Source organism: Dysidea avara, chromosome 9 (genome assembly GCF_963678975.1).
Source record: "Dysidea avara chromosome 9, odDysAvar1.4, whole genome shotgun sequence".
NCBI lineage: Eukaryota > Metazoa > Porifera > Demospongiae > Dictyoceratida > Dysideidae > Dysidea > Dysidea avara.
Window position 1 is genome coordinate 19,873,792 of NC_089280.1, and position 15,653 is coordinate 19,889,444.

The 15,653-nt window shown below is 43.6% G+C and overlaps 2 protein-coding genes and 1 long non-coding RNA gene across 4 annotated transcripts; all 3 read right to left on the reverse strand.

The window, feature by feature from the left end:
* Positions 1–70: 70 nt before the first annotated feature.
* Positions 71–678, reverse strand: LOC136266298 (uncharacterized). Of its 2 annotated transcripts, none has more exons than XR_010706041.1 (3): positions 541–678; positions 302–480; positions 71–233 (listed from the first exon to the last, which is right to left on the reverse strand). It is a non-coding gene; the product is annotated as an uncharacterized lncRNA (long non-coding RNA). The 2 variants fall into 2 exon arrangements; XR_010706040.1 differs by having other exon boundaries at positions 302–486.
* A 1,378-nt stretch (positions 679–2,056) lies between these two features.
* Positions 2,057–4,661, reverse strand: LOC136267562 (uncharacterized). Its single transcript, XM_066062724.1, has 2 exons — positions 2,190–4,661; positions 2,057–2,065 (listed from the first exon to the last, which is right to left on the reverse strand). The coding sequence occupies exons 1-2, from the start codon at positions 4,659–4,661 to the stop codon at positions 2,057–2,059; spliced, it is 2,481 nt and encodes an 826-aa protein (XP_065918796.1).
* An 18-nt stretch (positions 4,662–4,679) lies between these two features.
* LOC136267563 (uncharacterized) lies at positions 4,680–6,163 on the reverse strand. The gene is made up of 3 exons (XM_066062725.1): positions 6,133–6,163; positions 5,021–6,073; positions 4,680–4,852 (listed from the first exon to the last, which is right to left on the reverse strand). Exons 1-3 carry the CDS (start codon positions 6,161–6,163, stop codon positions 4,680–4,682), a joined length of 1,257 nt encoding a protein of 418 aa, XP_065918797.1.
* Positions 6,164–15,653: the final 9,490 nt, after the last annotated feature.

The window sequence follows — 15,653 nt, forward strand, 5'->3', positions numbered from 1 at the left end:
ATCTATCTGATCAACATACTTACTTGGGAGTAATCCTTAATACATCACTATCTTGGTCACAACACATTTCTAGTATTGTCACTAAAGCATCTAAAACACTTAATTTCCTGAAACGTAACTTAAACAAATGTTCAGAACAAGTTAAAGAATCTGCTTATCTAACAATGGTCAGGCCACAACTAGAATATGCATCTGACGTCTGGGACCCTCACCAAACTGGAGATATTGTAGAGCTAGAAAAAATACAACGAAGAGCAGCACGCTGGGTAATGAATGATTATGGTAGACTTAGTTCTGTCACCTCAATGTTAAATCAGCTTTCATGGCCAACTCTCCAGACTCGCCGCAAATTATCTCGACTACAAACTTTACACAAAATTTTTTACCAACAAATATCACTTACAATTCCTCCATACTACCTACCAACATCACGATCCACGAGACAGTACCATCCACTGCACTACATCTTACCACATGTATCTACCACTGCACACCAAAATAGTTATTTTTCAAGAACAATTAATGATTGGAACTCCTTACCAGTAGATCTTGTTGAAGTTGCAGATGCTGACATTTTTAGAACTGGACTACAATCATTATTGTAATTGTGTTACATGTATTCGGGCAAATCTGAGCACACCAGCAGGGCTGACTGCTCAGTAATAATAATAATCAATAATCATAATCATGTTCATTCTGTGAAGAATCATTCGCGTCGGAGAGAAGCAGAAGTGGACACGAGAGGAACCAACACCCTATCCTCTTATCGAAAAAATTAGCAACGGAGGCCGCTAAAGACGCAAGGAAAGCCGCTTCGCGACCTAACGCAGCAGCATCACAGCCAGTCCCTTGGCCAGTGGAACTCGTAAATTTACTGATCAGAGCAATGTTTGTGGTGGGAACAGAATCCAACGTTGCCCTAGCAAGGGAGATGGGTACCTCTAAAACTCCCAACCAAGTTGGAGGTGCCAAGCTAAGAATCCTTAAAAAGTACCCAGATTGGAAATCTACCTTCTCCTACCTCAACCCAGATAACAGCCCATCATCAGACTCCACACCCAGTGACAGCAGTGATGAGGAGAGCAATGAACAGGCCTCCCCACCCAGGTCAGTACCAGAGAGAGAAGATATAGAAATCATAGTACTGGAAGAGGGAGCTGCACAAACAATAGTAGTGGAAGAGGGAGCTACACAAGTGGAGCCAACAGGATCACAAGGTGAGGTAGTTACCATTGTTATTGCATATCCCCTACAGGTAGCTCTAGAATGCCCCCATTGTTGCATGAAATGGGTGGGTGATGCACTGGAGGGATACATCGAACACTTATCCTCCAGTCACAGCAACTTCACCTACTCATATATGTTTGTGTGTGCCTTGTGTGCTGCCCACACCGATACTGAACACGAGGTATTACAGCACCTAGTCAATGAACATATCCCCGACCTGGCAACACTCCCAATCTCCACCATCAAACAGGGTAAGAACACACTGTTACCTTTGCTAGAGGGTACAACTGAGAATGGAGGTGATGGGCTAACCTCCACACATCCAACATCCCCCCCTCTAAGTGATGAGGAAGAAGTCCCACCATTGCCACCCCCTCTACCCTGTATGAGAGAGTTCATGACTCCATCAAAGGACCAACCTCAAACACCACCACTACCAGACACCCCAGTGCCAGATGTTGGACCACCAAGTACACCATCACAACTCTACTCCCCAATATCAGATGCCCCATTACCTGTGTCACCCAGATCACCGGCTACAGTCAACAATGAACCTGCCCTACCACCAGAATCTACGTCTCCACAACCCCCTCCCCCAGGGATCCGCAGGCACCCATCTGGTGGTAGAGACAAAGATAAGGAAGCAGAAGAAAGAAAGAGGAAGCTCCAGTGTAGGGTAGCGGTGATAGTATAATGTAGTAGCCGGTTGTCAGACTTAACCACGGTAGGATCGCTTCATCTTCGACGGATACAGACTGTACAATCAAGCCAGCGAGGAACTACACTACGACGCCATTTTATTCATTATAAGCACGTGCATGACATTACCTCATACATTCTAAATATAGCCTACTTAACTAATAACCTATACACTGCACTACGTTAAGTTGCTTAGTCAGTCCATGACATCTTCGGGGGGGGGGGGGGGGGGGGGCACCAAGTTCCTTGATCCAGGTCCTGACCTTATCTCTACCACGTTCTGCAGCTCTTCGTTTGGGACGCCCAGCCTCTCTGGTTGCATTGTTACTTGGATCACTGTTAGCTGCACTCTGGATGGATACATCCTTAACACAAGTACTGTCATTTGACAATGAATTGGTGGATACTTCCAGTGGTATCAGCCTGGCGATAGGGCGGTTGGTTTTATCCTGAGCAGTTCTGATGTTGGCAGCTCGTACCAGTCCATCATTCCCCCGTAGTAAGTCTTCAACCACCGCTAATTTCCATGAGATCCTTGGGCTGTCATCATGTACCAGTACAATGTCACCTTGCTTAATCTGTTGAACATTATTCCCAGAAGCTCTATGGTGTTCTCTGAGAGAGGTGAGATACTCATGTCTCCAACGTGACCAAAATTGACTAAGAAGAGCTGCTTGTAAGCGTGCTCTTTGATTCACTTCTGAGTAGTCACCAAAGGTAGGATCATCTATGTCTTGTTCTGTCACCTGTTCATGAGGAAGAGACACAATACGGCGTCCATGCAGCAGTTGTGATGGAGTCAGTGGTTCAAGGTCATTTAATTCACAGGAAACATATGTCAGGGGTCGGTCGTTCAGAATAGCCTCTACCTCCGCTATCAGCGTTTGAAGGACTGCTAAGGTGACCCTTGATCTTCCAAGTACCTTCTTCAGAGCCATCTTAGTGAGTCCAATGAGACGCTCCCACCAGTCACCATACCAGGGAGCACGCTTTGGTATGAAGCACCACTGAACCCCTTGTCTCCCTAGCATGTCTGCAAGATGGTCTGACTGTAGGAGTCGTTGTAGCTTTTCTGCTGCTGCTGTATAAGTGGAAGCATTGTCTGACACAAGGATCTGTGGTAAGGATCTACGACTGGCAAATCTCCTAAACGCTAGAAAAAATGTCTCCACACTCAGGTCTGTCACAATTTCAAGGTGGATTGCCCGGGTTGTGGCACATGTAAACAGGCAAACATACACTTTGGATTCTGTGCTGGAGTTCCGTACATACAGTGCCCCAGTAAAGTCTATTCCAGTAATGGAGAAAGGATCTGACTCACATGTGCGGATCTCTGGTAGGGGTGGAGGGTCTGGGACAGCATATGGCTTTCCACTGTGTTTACGACAAATTACACAATGACGTAGTAGTGATTTGATCCGTTGTCTAGCAGTGGGGATCCAGAATCTCTGCCGTATGGCTGTTAGAGTAGCATTAGTCCCAGCATGAAACAATCGTAAATGCACGCTGTGAATGACAAGTGATGTTAAGGTGTGTTTGGGTGGGAGTAGAAGTGGAAACTTAGCTGTTTTGCTGAGAGGGGCGTTATGTATTCTGCCACCACAACGAAGCATGTGATCTTCATCCAAAAACAGACGGAGTTGCCTAACAAGTGGAAGTCTCTTAGCAGTTGATGACGGAGAGGTGAGGCTTGCAATCTCCTTGGAATACATTTCTTCTTGGCATTGTTTCACCCATGTGACCAGGGCATGATGTAGCTCTAATGGTGTCAGTGGACCAGTAAGCCTCCCCTGTGGTTGCTTCCTACAGTTGGTGATAAATCTGCAAAGATAAGCTGTGACTCCCAAAAGCCTGGATAGTGTGCTGTAATTAGATATGCCAATAATGTGGTGAATATGTATGGTACCTGCACTCCTTTGAAGGGTGGTTGGGTTGAAGGTGGTCACAGTTACAGCCAATGCTTGCATTTCAATGTTGGGTGAAGATTGCCAAACAGGCCAACTATTTTCAGAAGGTAGCCATTGGGGCCCATGGATCCACAACATCGACGACTTCAGTTGTGAGGAGGAGATCCCTCTGGTAAGCAAATCTGCAGGATTGTCCTGTGTTGGACAGTATCTCCAGCTTTCTGATCCTGAGAGTTCAAGAATCTGAGTGACCCGATGAGCCACAAAGACGTTGTTCGATTTCTGTCCCATAATCCAATGAAGGGCGATTTGGCTGTCTGACCAAAGCTGAATGGAGAGGTTGAGAGTGGTAAGAGCTTGTAATATAAAACTGCATAATCGTGCTGCTGTAAGTGCACCCATCAATTCAAGTTTTGGTAGAGTGAGTGGCTTGAGGGGGGCAACTCTGGACTTTGCCATGATGAAGGAAGTGTTACTGCCTCTACATATGAAGGCCACTGCTCCATAGGCTGTGAGACTGGCATCAGCAAATACATGGAGCCTATCAGGTTGCTTGGAGGCACTCACTGTAGGGGAGTATTGTCTTGGGATCTGTACACTCTTGGCTTCTTGGATGTTCTCTGCTATGTTTAACCACTGTTTCTGGTCCTCATCAGATAATGGCTCGTCCCAGTCCACATTGCGTTGCCACAATGACTGCATAAAGGTCTTGGCTCTAATGGTCACTGAGGATAACAATCCTAGTGGGTCGAAGATCTTACATGATTCTCTCAAGACTTCTCTCTTCGTGACAAGTGAGGTTACACTAGGAATCGGTGACTTAGACATGAGAGATAGTGTGTCTGTCTATGTATCCCACTGTAGCCCTAGAACATTGACTGGGTTGTTGGCATCCACTACCTTGTCCTTAGATGCTTGCTCTGTGAGTTGGGGGCTATTAGAGGCCCAGCTCCTCAAATTCAAGTTGGCATCCTTCATTATGGAGCGAGCATCATTGTAGTATGAGACAGCCTCTGATTCTTATTGGCACCCGGACACTATGTTATCCACATACAGATTGGCAAGCATGTTCTGTGCAGTGGGAGATCTGTACTGAGACAAATGGCAGTGTAAAGCAGCATTCAACATGAAGGGTGAACATACGGCACCAAATAGGACTACCTTGAATCTGTATGTTACCAACTCACTTTCTGGGTTCTGTGGATCACTCAGCCAGAGAAATCTAGTGTAGTCTCTATCATCTTCATGTAGAGAGATGTGCAGAAATTCCTTCTCTATGTCTGTGCAAACTCCAACAGGATGACTCCGGAATTGCAGAAGGATACAGCACAAATCATTTAGTTGGGGTTCACCTGTGAGTAGACAGTCATTCAGACTGGGTTGGTCTCTTGCTTGATGGCAGCTGCAATCATAAACTATACGTATCAGAGTAGTCGATGATTCTTTGTGAACAGGATGATGTGGAATATAATGGCATCTCACAGAATTGGTTATGTGTTGTATTCTCTCAATAAAGCCGCGGAGTTCCTGATCCACTAGAATCTCACTGTACTTGTTAAGTAAAGGAGGGGTTAGTGCCAACTTGCGGGCCAGTGCTCTAGTGCGGTGGGCACAGGTGGAAAAATTAGTGGGAAGAGGTGGGTGGCTATCCTTCCACGGGAATCGAGCACTGTATGAACCATCAGACAGACGCTCCACATTATTGGTAATATACGTATCCAGGAAACTGTTGGTGAGTTCATCTTTAGGAGTGATTCCCACTGATTCTACAGACCAGAACTGTTCCAGGTTGGGAGTTGGTTGGGTCGCCACATGAAATGTGTTAGCAACTATCTTCCCTTGAGTGGTTGTCTCCAACGGGCCTGAGAGTAGATAGCCAAGCTTGGATCCCACAGCTGTGGGTCCATTGCCTCTGATGACATGGTCCTCCACTATGTTCCAGTACTGGTCAGCTCCAATGAGCAGGGTGATGGAGAATTGTTCATCTGAGGAGATTGGATGTGCCAATTGTAGCCCAGCTAGGTAAGGGAGATTGACAATTGCCTTGTGGTCCACAGTGTGTATTGGTGCAGCAATCGTGGGAACAATAAGAACAGTTAGCGGAATCACCTTACCAGAAATACCATGGAGGTTAATTGTAGCAACGTCCAACTTGGTAATGCTACTAGTTCCAGTACCAAACGTGGACAGTGAAAGTTCCACAGTGTCATGTGGCTGCACTTGTAGGCAGTCTGCTACTCCTTTGGTAAGGAAGGAGCGCTGGGACCCCTCATCAAAGAGGACAAGCTTTCTCCACTACTGGATGAGGATGAGGTGAGTAATTGGGACATGTTTGAGCAGGTACTCATACAAATGAGCATGGAGCTAAGAGAAATCACGTCACGCCAACCCAGCAGCCAACACCAAAACAGCAATAATCAAGCTAGACATTGGAGGAGACGACAGACGCGACAGAGGGCTAGCCAAAACAACACCACAAATCGTGATCGCAGGACCTGGGACAATGAAGAACAGAGAGGCCACAGAGTCCATCAGGGCAGGGTCAATAACCAACAGAATGACAGATCACAGAACAACAGGACATCAGGAAGACAACGGTGGATACGGGAAGCACAGAAACTGCAAGGAGCATACCGTCGCAATGCCAAACGCTGTGTGGCCCAAGTCACTGGTGAGGAGAAACCGAGAGAGAACTGCCCCATACCGATGGACACCCTGACCAAGTGGATGGCGAACGCTAACATCCCACCACCAGGAGAGAAGCCACCCTGGATAGAAGAGCCCTCTGGGAACACCGAGGATGCACTAAGCGCGTCCTTCAGCCCCAGGGAAGTAGTGGACCAACTTCGACGTCTTCCAGGTAAGTCAGCCCCCGGACCAGACAGAATCACCTACTGGCAATGGAAACAACTAGATGGCCAAGGTAAGCTCCTGTCCAGCAATTTTCAAAATCTGCAGGAAGTCGACACGAGTGCCACAACAATGGAAGGAGAGCACCACCACACTGATATACAAAGGTAGGGGCGAGAAAAGCGACACCAGCAACTGGCGACCCATCAGCCTGCAGAACTGTTTGTATAAGATTTATGCTGCCATCATCGCCAAACGTATAGCATCATGGGCCATCAGCGAGGGCATCATTAGCACCTCTCAGAAGGGCTTCCTGTCCTATGAGGGATGCTTTGAGCACACCTTCCTTCTCCAGGCATGTCTTCAGGACTCCAGAAGAAAGAAGAGAAATGTTGCAATTGCATGGCTGGACCTAAAGAATGCCTTCGGCTCAGTCCACAATAGACCATCTACTTAGGTCAATGGAAGATCTGGGCCTAAGTGGGAAGGTTGTCGAAGTAGTAAGGGACATTTACACAGGCTCTACCACAAGAATCACTGCTGGTACCTCTCATTCTGAACCGATCTCTTGTGCTCGTGGTGTCAAGCAAGGGTGCCCACTAAGCCCCATTCTCTTCAACTTGGCAGTGGAGCAGCTGCTTAGGGGAGTGGAAGGCCTGAATGGAGGCTACCTCTTTGATGAATTTACACTCAAGGTGTTGGCATATGCTGATGACCTGTGCCTAGTGGCAAGCACACCAGAAGAGCTGCAAGCCATGCTGAGACGAGCCGAAGAGTTCGCCAGCTCTGGGCTACACTCACTTTCAACATCAAAAAGTGTGGTACCCTTCACTGTAAGAGATCAGGCAGAAGATACTTTGTGGCAGAGGACACCCTGTACCTAGGCAAGCAAGCGCTTCCTATCCTGCACTATGAGGATCACTACAGATATCTGGGTTGTGATCTTGGTGCAGATCCCAAGGCACACCTGAACAAGGCGGAGAAAGGGTACATTGAGAAAGTAAGGAAGATTATGGAATCAAAGCTAGCAGAGTGGCAGAAGCTTGAAGCCATCAGAAGATTTATTCACCCTACCCTAGATTATGTGGTGAGGACCATGCTTCCCAACAAGACGTGGGCAAACAACATTGACAGCCACACCAGAAGGTTAGTTAAAAAAGCTCTACGGCTGCCAAAGTCTGCATGTAATGCCTTCATCCATTGCCCTTGGAAATTTGGGGGCCTGGGAATTCCTTGTGTTGCAGACAATCTTTAGATAGCGTGGGCCTCCCAAGCATTCAAGTACCTCACCAACAAAGATGACCATGTGAAGAGTGTGGCAACACAACAACTGCTAGATACCACCAGAGCAAGAACAAGATGCACATCCCCTAACCCTGAAGATGTGCTGCAGTTTGTAAATGAAAGCAGCTCCGAAGCTACTCGCCACTCTGACATAAGGTCTCTTTGGAGTCTGTTACCAGGTTGACTAAAGTCACTCGGCGCAAAGCTACAAACCGGAAGCGAAAATCTGGAGCTGAAAGTGGATGACACAACCCTCAGAGCTCATGAGCATCGCAAGGTATCAGGACTGCTGAGGGATTGCTTCAACCAGGGGCATCTAGAAGCATGGAAGAAAGCAAAGGACCAAGGCAGATGTGCCAACAATGTCTCCCTCCACCCCAGTAGTAACCACTGCATATCCACAGGCCAGTACACATCATTTGCTGCCTACAGATTTGCCATCAAAGGAAGAATTAACACCCTACCCGTACACACAGTACAGAGAAGAACAAGGACCCTCAGAGGCTCCATCAATTGCAGGAAATGTAAGTCACAGCCAGAAACCCTGGCTCACGCCCTGAACCATTGTCGACCTTTGATGGGACTGATAAGAGAATGCCACAATGAAGTCCTCCAGCGACTACAGCGGGCCGTTCCACGATCACTTGGAGAAGTTTTCCTAGAGCAAGAGATACCTGGCGATCCTGAACACAACCGCCCAGACCTAGTAGTCTTAAACCACACAGAAAAGAAGGCCATCATTGTTGATGTCACCATCCCATATGAGGGGGAGTCGGATGCACTACAAGCAGCACAAGACGCCAAGATGTCAAAATACAACAATCTGGCAGCATGGCTCAGGAGCTCCTTTGACCATGTACACCTTGATGCCTTTGTCGTTGGAGCCTTGGGATCATGGGACCCCAAGAACTTGAGTGCTCTAAAAACCCTCAAAATAGGAAAGAACTACTCAGTCCTATTCAGGAAGCTGTGTGCATCATCTGCCATCACTGGTAGCCACAAAATCTGGACAGCCTTTTGTGGCACTGGGGCAGGTTAAATTTCACCCCTTAACTAGCCCCCCCCCCCCCCCCTTAAGTTAATGTAAATAAATAGTTAAAGTAATAACCAAAAAATAAATAAAATTTTTTAAAAAAATACAAAAAAAATTTTTTTTTTTAAAACAAAAATAAAAATACAAAAAAAAGCTTTGTGAATGTATGTGTGTCAGTTCCCTCATAGGTTTGTGTATGCCAACATTCATTTCATGTATGTATGTGTCAATGTTTCTAAATGTCTTGGTGTGGTTCTTCTGCTTGCTGTTCTCTTTTCTGCATGTCCTGAATACGTCACGATACCTCAAGCTTTGTTCTTTAGTTTCACACCTATAGTGGTTGGAAGAACACCTCCTGGCCAGTATGATTAGTCTCCACAAAAGAGCTAAACCACGCTGGGTCAAGCTGATGTCCCCTGTACATAACCTCTCAACAAGAGACAGGTCTCACAGGGGATACCCTTTACCTGAATCTGGAGCATTCTGACTTTGAGCAAAAGCCATTTTGTGCCAGTAGTAACAAACTACAGAGCTGAGTGCACAGTCTCTTGAAAAGAGCTGGGGAAACACAGCCCCAAGTAGCTATTCATCACCTCCCACAGCTACAGGAGCTACCCACCTTCCACTTTCTTCACACAGCTGCTCTAGAGCACCACTGTCTCTAGCAGATTTCCAACCCACCCAGTCTGTAAGACTGAGGGGCCCACCAGCGATGGTGCATTAGGGTTACCTTCCCTAATGAAGGCCCTCCTGGCAGTTGCAGCTGCGCTGCTGGTGAAAATTTAACTGTTCTTGTCAGTGTAATGGCACTGCAATCTTTTTTCCAGTCTCGACTCTTCTAAGAGTGGACTGAGGGACCAACTTGATCCTACCGCACAGGGTTGTGGGACGTCCCAGAAGAGCCAAAAGCGCTCCTCTGTTATGCTTGAGTGTGTGTGTTTGTTTAGGTGGTTTACTTCCCTGTCAGTTTGCTAGTCCAAGACTAGTGGCCGGATTACCGCTTCTCAGCCGATCCCCCTTGAGAAAGACCTGAAGGCTTAGTCCTGCCTCTTCTTAAAAGCCTGCTGCAAGTATACCAGGGAGCTGGGAACGCTGTGTCGGAGTCCAGGTCTAACCGGTCCTCTCTACCTCTGTTCGAAGATAGCTAAGGAAGTTGATACTCAGGTCCGGCATCCTTTAAGCCGAGGGGCCCACTCACAAGAGTGCACTAGAGTTCCTTCTCAAGTGAAGGCCTTCCCCAGCTCAGTCCAGCTGTGCTGGGTGGAAACTTAGAACTGTTCTTGTCAGTGTAATTGGATTGTATTTTCGGTGCGCCCCAGGCGGGCGTAATTATAAGTAATTCTACGATGGCTGAAAAAGTACGCCGCCGCAGATTACTGCCGACAATACCAAGCAGTACAACGGAACCCGAAGATGTCACTACGCGTGTGGAGGACCAGAACCGAATGATAGCAGAGAAGAAAGCGCACAGCAAAGCAATGATAAAGTAACCATCAGAATCGATTACCCAAGCCAGTCGACCTATAAGTAGCGATTTCCAGCCAACCAATTTTTCACACATATCAGTTTTTGCTACTTAAATTACACACCTTCAATAAATGTTTCACAAGCTGCTGTTCCAGTTAATGGCAGTCAATGTTTCGTACTTCGTAATGCACTTTACTGGATTAAAATCCATGCGGTCAGTATTTATTGAAATAGCTATGTCAAATCAAAGTTTGAGAAATAAAAATCCCCATAGGTAGGGTCCGCAATGAAAAAATCGATGATCACGAAATTACTCCCCTATCATTTCAACCTGTAGGGCATATCAAAGTGTTTTTCTACGTACCAATAAAACTTATTTATTTTTCTCCATACGATGGGAATCGCGATTGTTTTGTGCTGGAAATCGTGAAAAATTGCGCGCTCTTCGGATGAAGCATAGGTTCCTTCCCATACTTGGCATATATAGTCCAGGTATATACCTGATTATAACCCACAGCAGAAATAAATCGATTTGCTACTGTGGGTTTGGTACGGAGCTACTCTTTGCCGAAAATCGGCCGAAAATCACGTATTTTTGGATTCGGAGCAACCCAGCAATCAACAAAAGGAAAGTTCACAAACCTTCACTATACAGCAATATAGTTTGGTTATCACTTCATACACAGCACAAGTTTCATATGGATCTGAGCTTTCCTTCCATCAAACTAAGCGTCATGAAATTTCTTCCTAGCGCGTCTGAGATTAAAATGGGAGGTGTGGCTGTAATAATTCCAAGTTTTAGTTTCTCTAGCAAGTTATTTAGGTTTCAATATATACCTAATGGTATTAGCTTCCAACTAGAAATGGATCACGTGATTATGGATTGATTTTTTGTGTGCAGTATAGCTATACATGGTTAGCTATGTATAGTGGTATAATCCAGGTAAAATTTAGTATTTTATCAACGTTTGACTGAGACACCATGTACTGGTGAAGCATAGAGTTAAGCATAGTAAAACTCGGATTCTACTAAAAATAGCAGTGTTCTTTGTATGTAAGAGCAAGATACTCTAATAGAGCAGTCATGTAAACAGCTAGTCTCCAGTCTCTCTATTATATTTTGTTCTCTTTAGTAAGAAAGTAGAACCCATAAACAGGAAGGTAAAAGTGCAATTGGAAAGAACCTCAGCAGTATCAGATTACTGGTTGGGGGCACACCATAAATGAATCCACATTATGGGTACATGGCTATACACAGAGGCAATATTTATAGCAAGATTAGGTAATAAGAAAAATTATGCTGCTAGACATAGGCGGATCTGAGGGGGGCCAAGGGGTGCTGTGCCCCCCCTGGCCCTTCTCTTGCCCCCCTTTGACCTACAGTGCTATATTGATACCAGAAACTAGAATCATGCATTCACACTGTATTCAGAAGTATAGAAAGCCAATGGGCAAATAGAAGGTAACAGTTATAAATGTACTTTACAGTTGTAGCTAAACTGTATACTGTAAAGAAAGTAAGGCAAATAAATTTGCAAAGATCGAGATACTCTAATAGAGCAGTCACTACTCTAATAGAACAGTCGCAATTCTAATGTCATCAATAATATCTACAATTTTTACAAAACTAGCTACTCCTTATTTTGATTTAATGTACATTTCACCATCAAACAGACTTGTCTCAGATAGGCTAACCAATCTTTGTATACATTGCAAAGCATACACTTTGTTGGCTAAGTGCTATCAAAAATGCTCTCAAATTCAAACCTAGGAGGTCTAATTTTTTTAATTTTTCTCCAACTAGTCTTAAAAACTGTTGTATGCCCATCATTCAACCAGCTATATGCTGAATAAAGTTATGCAAATGAATATAACTTGTGACTAGAATTCCATTCTTATCCTCTTAGTGGAATAAACATTAAAACTTCTTGCCCCCCCCCCCCCCCCTTGCCCCCCCCTCACAGTGTCTCCTAGATCCGCCTATGCTGCTAGAGTTTCAATTCACTACAATAATGATTCTATATAGCTGCAGGGGCATTTCAAAAAGAAATATTGGTATGAATTGCCAACCTTGCACTACTAAATGGCACAAGACACATTTTTGATTAATTAGCTATACCCTACACTAACTTTAACTGTAAGTTTTGTACATGTAATGATTTGTATAGGTCCTTCTAGTATACTGCTAAGTAAAAATTTCATCACACAAACAGGCTGTCAAATTATAATGTCTACAAAATTGTAATTTTCCTGTGCCTTAATCATACTCCCTGGTGGAGACTCAACACAGCAATAAATACAATACAATATAATTATAATTATAATTTTAATGGTACAAATACATAACTATATAATTATATTTTAATTAATTTTGCAAGCTTTTAAATTTCTGTTTTGCTTGTAGGATGTGCATGCAATTTTATGTTGAACTGTATAGACTGTATGGTATATATATTTTGGTAAGGTATTGCATGTGTGAGATGTAGACATTTACTACAGTATCCTTTTATTATGAGTCATAAGTTAAGGACTTGTGATACTCGGTATAACATGCAGTTATCAATGGCCTATGTCTTTTTTTTTTAATTTTTGCTGTGAAAACTTCACAAACAGAAGAATATACACAGATATAATATAATAAATAATGTTAGCTATTGATTGCAAAATAATAGTTATGTAGCAGAGATTTGAATATGTCAGTGTTTTCCGCTTCAAAGATGTAGCGAGTTAGTACGTTCCATTGCCTTGATGTTGATGGTATAAAGGAGTACTTGTAGGTGTCAGTGTTACAAAATGGTTCAATGAGTCTGAACATAAGGCATGATCTGGTCTGTAGCTGGTACTGTGATGTCTGCAGATGAAACGCAGGTATGTATTCAGGTGGTAAATATACATTTTGTTTAAGAATGTTGTATAGTATAGTTAAGGAGAGCTGTTCTCTTCGAGACTCTAGTGATTCCCACTCTTCCCACTATGGATCTATTACCTTAAATGTGACTTAAAATTTGATTTCTAAAGTACATGTGATTTTCTTCAATGACTTATAAACCTCACATAAATTCAGGAATAGCTATACACATGCATAGACAGCTCTGCAGAGTGCATGTGATACATATATTATAGAGCACTCAGTACATTGTGGCTGTTGGTATAAGTTATCCAACAGGCCTTTGGTGCAGTTTCTCACGATAAAGCCAAAAATAAGTGATACCCTTCAGCTATGGGTGAAAAACCTAAAATTACTTGTTTATTATTAAAGGCTCATATATATATACAGAGTAATTTCCTGCAGCCTGCTGTAAAAATATAAGATTGAGGACATACCTCCCTTAATTTTAAGAAGAAATTAACTGCTAAACTTATATACCACTGATGTAAATGACTTTTGTTGGCTCTAAAATATATATATATGTATAGTATGAAATACTCTTTGTCAGCTGTCTGCTTCAAATCCGTTAAATACCACGACTGTTTATATGACTGTTCTATTAGAGTATCTCGATCTTACATGCAAACAACCCTGCCATTTTTGGTAGGACCAAAATTTTACTGTGCCTAACTCTAGTAGCTTCGTCAGTGGTGTGGCAGTCAGATGTTGATAAAAATACTAGTGAAATTTGCCTAGATAATACCACTACATAGCTAACCATGTATAGCTATAATGCACACGAAAAATCAATCCATAATCACGTGATCCATTTCTTGTTGGAGACTAATACCATTAGGTGGTCACAACATAATATTGAAACCTAAATAACTTGCTGGAGAACATAAAACTTGGAATTATTACAGCCACACCTCCCATTTTAGTCTCAGACGCACTAGGAAGAAATTTCATGACGCTTAGTTTGATGGAAGGAAAGCTCAGATCCATATAAAACTTGCGCTGTGCATGAAGTGATAACCAAACTATATTGCTGTATAGTGAAGGTTTGTGGGCTTTCCTTTTGTTGATTGCTGGGTTGTTCCAAATCCAAAAATACGTGATTTTCGGCCGATTTTCGGCAAAGAGTAGCTCCGTAACAAATCCACAGTAGCAAATCGATTTATTTCTGCTGTGGGTTATAATCAGGTATAGACCTGGACTATATGTGCCAAGTATGGGAAGGAACCCATGCTTCATCCGGAGAGCACACAATTTTTCACGATTTCTAGCACAAAACAATCGCAATTCCCGTCGTATGGAGAAAGATAAATAATACTTTGATATTCCCTACAGGTTGAAATAGTAGGGGAGTAATTTCGTGATCATCGATTTTTTTCATTGTGGACCCTACCATAGGGAACCCGTACAAATAATTGCGTACGTAATATCAAAACTAGTCTGTACATTTTGTCAAATGAAGCCATATGCGTATTTCGTTTTTTCAATACATTTTGTACGCAAAACACATGTTTTTAAAGCGTAAAGTTTCATTACACCTTACACATTAGACTTTTCCAAAAAAAAAACAGGTGGAATTAACAATTTCTAACCTTCAGCTTTCTTTTGTTCAATAGAGGATATGCATGCTATATTATTCGAACGAAAAATGATCAGCGGCGCGGCGCTTCCAATAAAAGTTGATGGTGAACGACTATCGAAGATTTACGAAAATTCCATATAAAAGTACTGGGTAGTGAATGCGGCTCGAAGTATAACTCGCCTTTTAAGCTACAAGCAGGCTTTCTATTGTCGTGAACGATTACCACAAGGTCACGAAAAACTCATATAAAAGTATGGGCAGTGAATGAATGTTCGAACTGGAACTCGCCACTAAAGCCACGGGCTAGCTTCTTCTCGCCGGATGTACTACTTCTTAGGCAGAAGGATATGTCACTTAGTAAGAATTGCTCGTAACTGATCTACCGTCCTTGTAATGAATCGATTCGCATTCCGTTCACCGTCATGACGTATGAAAAAATCACGTGTTCATTAGAATGTATTCGGCAGTGCATATCCTCTATACAATTTTATCACAATTCAACCGGGAAGTCACTGCTCTTGCAGGCTAAAGTCCGTTGATTGCAAATAACTCCCATACATTGCGTATTGATGATTGCGCATGGCTCAATTATCGCGATGATTCTAAGTCACACATGGAGAAATCCCCATTAAAACGGGTAGCATTATTTAGAGCAGTCTAGCAGCAACAGGTTGGTGTGAAATTTATGTGGATTGCGACAGTATTTGCCAGTGCTCTCGT

Bases quoted from the DNA above. Each gene is read 5' to 3' on its own strand.
- LOC136267562 (XM_066062724.1), bottom strand. From the start codon at position 4,661: ATGTCTAAGTCACCGATTCCTAGTGTAACCTCACTTGTCACGAAGAGA.
- LOC136267563 (XM_066062725.1), bottom strand. From the start codon at position 6,163: ATGTCCCAATTACTCACCTCATCCTCATCCA. The intron at 6,074-6,132 runs GTAGTGGAGAAA...TCCTTACCAAAG, and splicing joins ACTCACCTCATCCTCATCCA to GAGTAGCAGACTGCCTACAA. The intron at 4,853-5,020 runs GTGAGTTGGTAA...GGTGCCAATAAG, and splicing joins TGATCCACAGAACCCAGAAA to AATCAGAGGCTGTCTCATAC.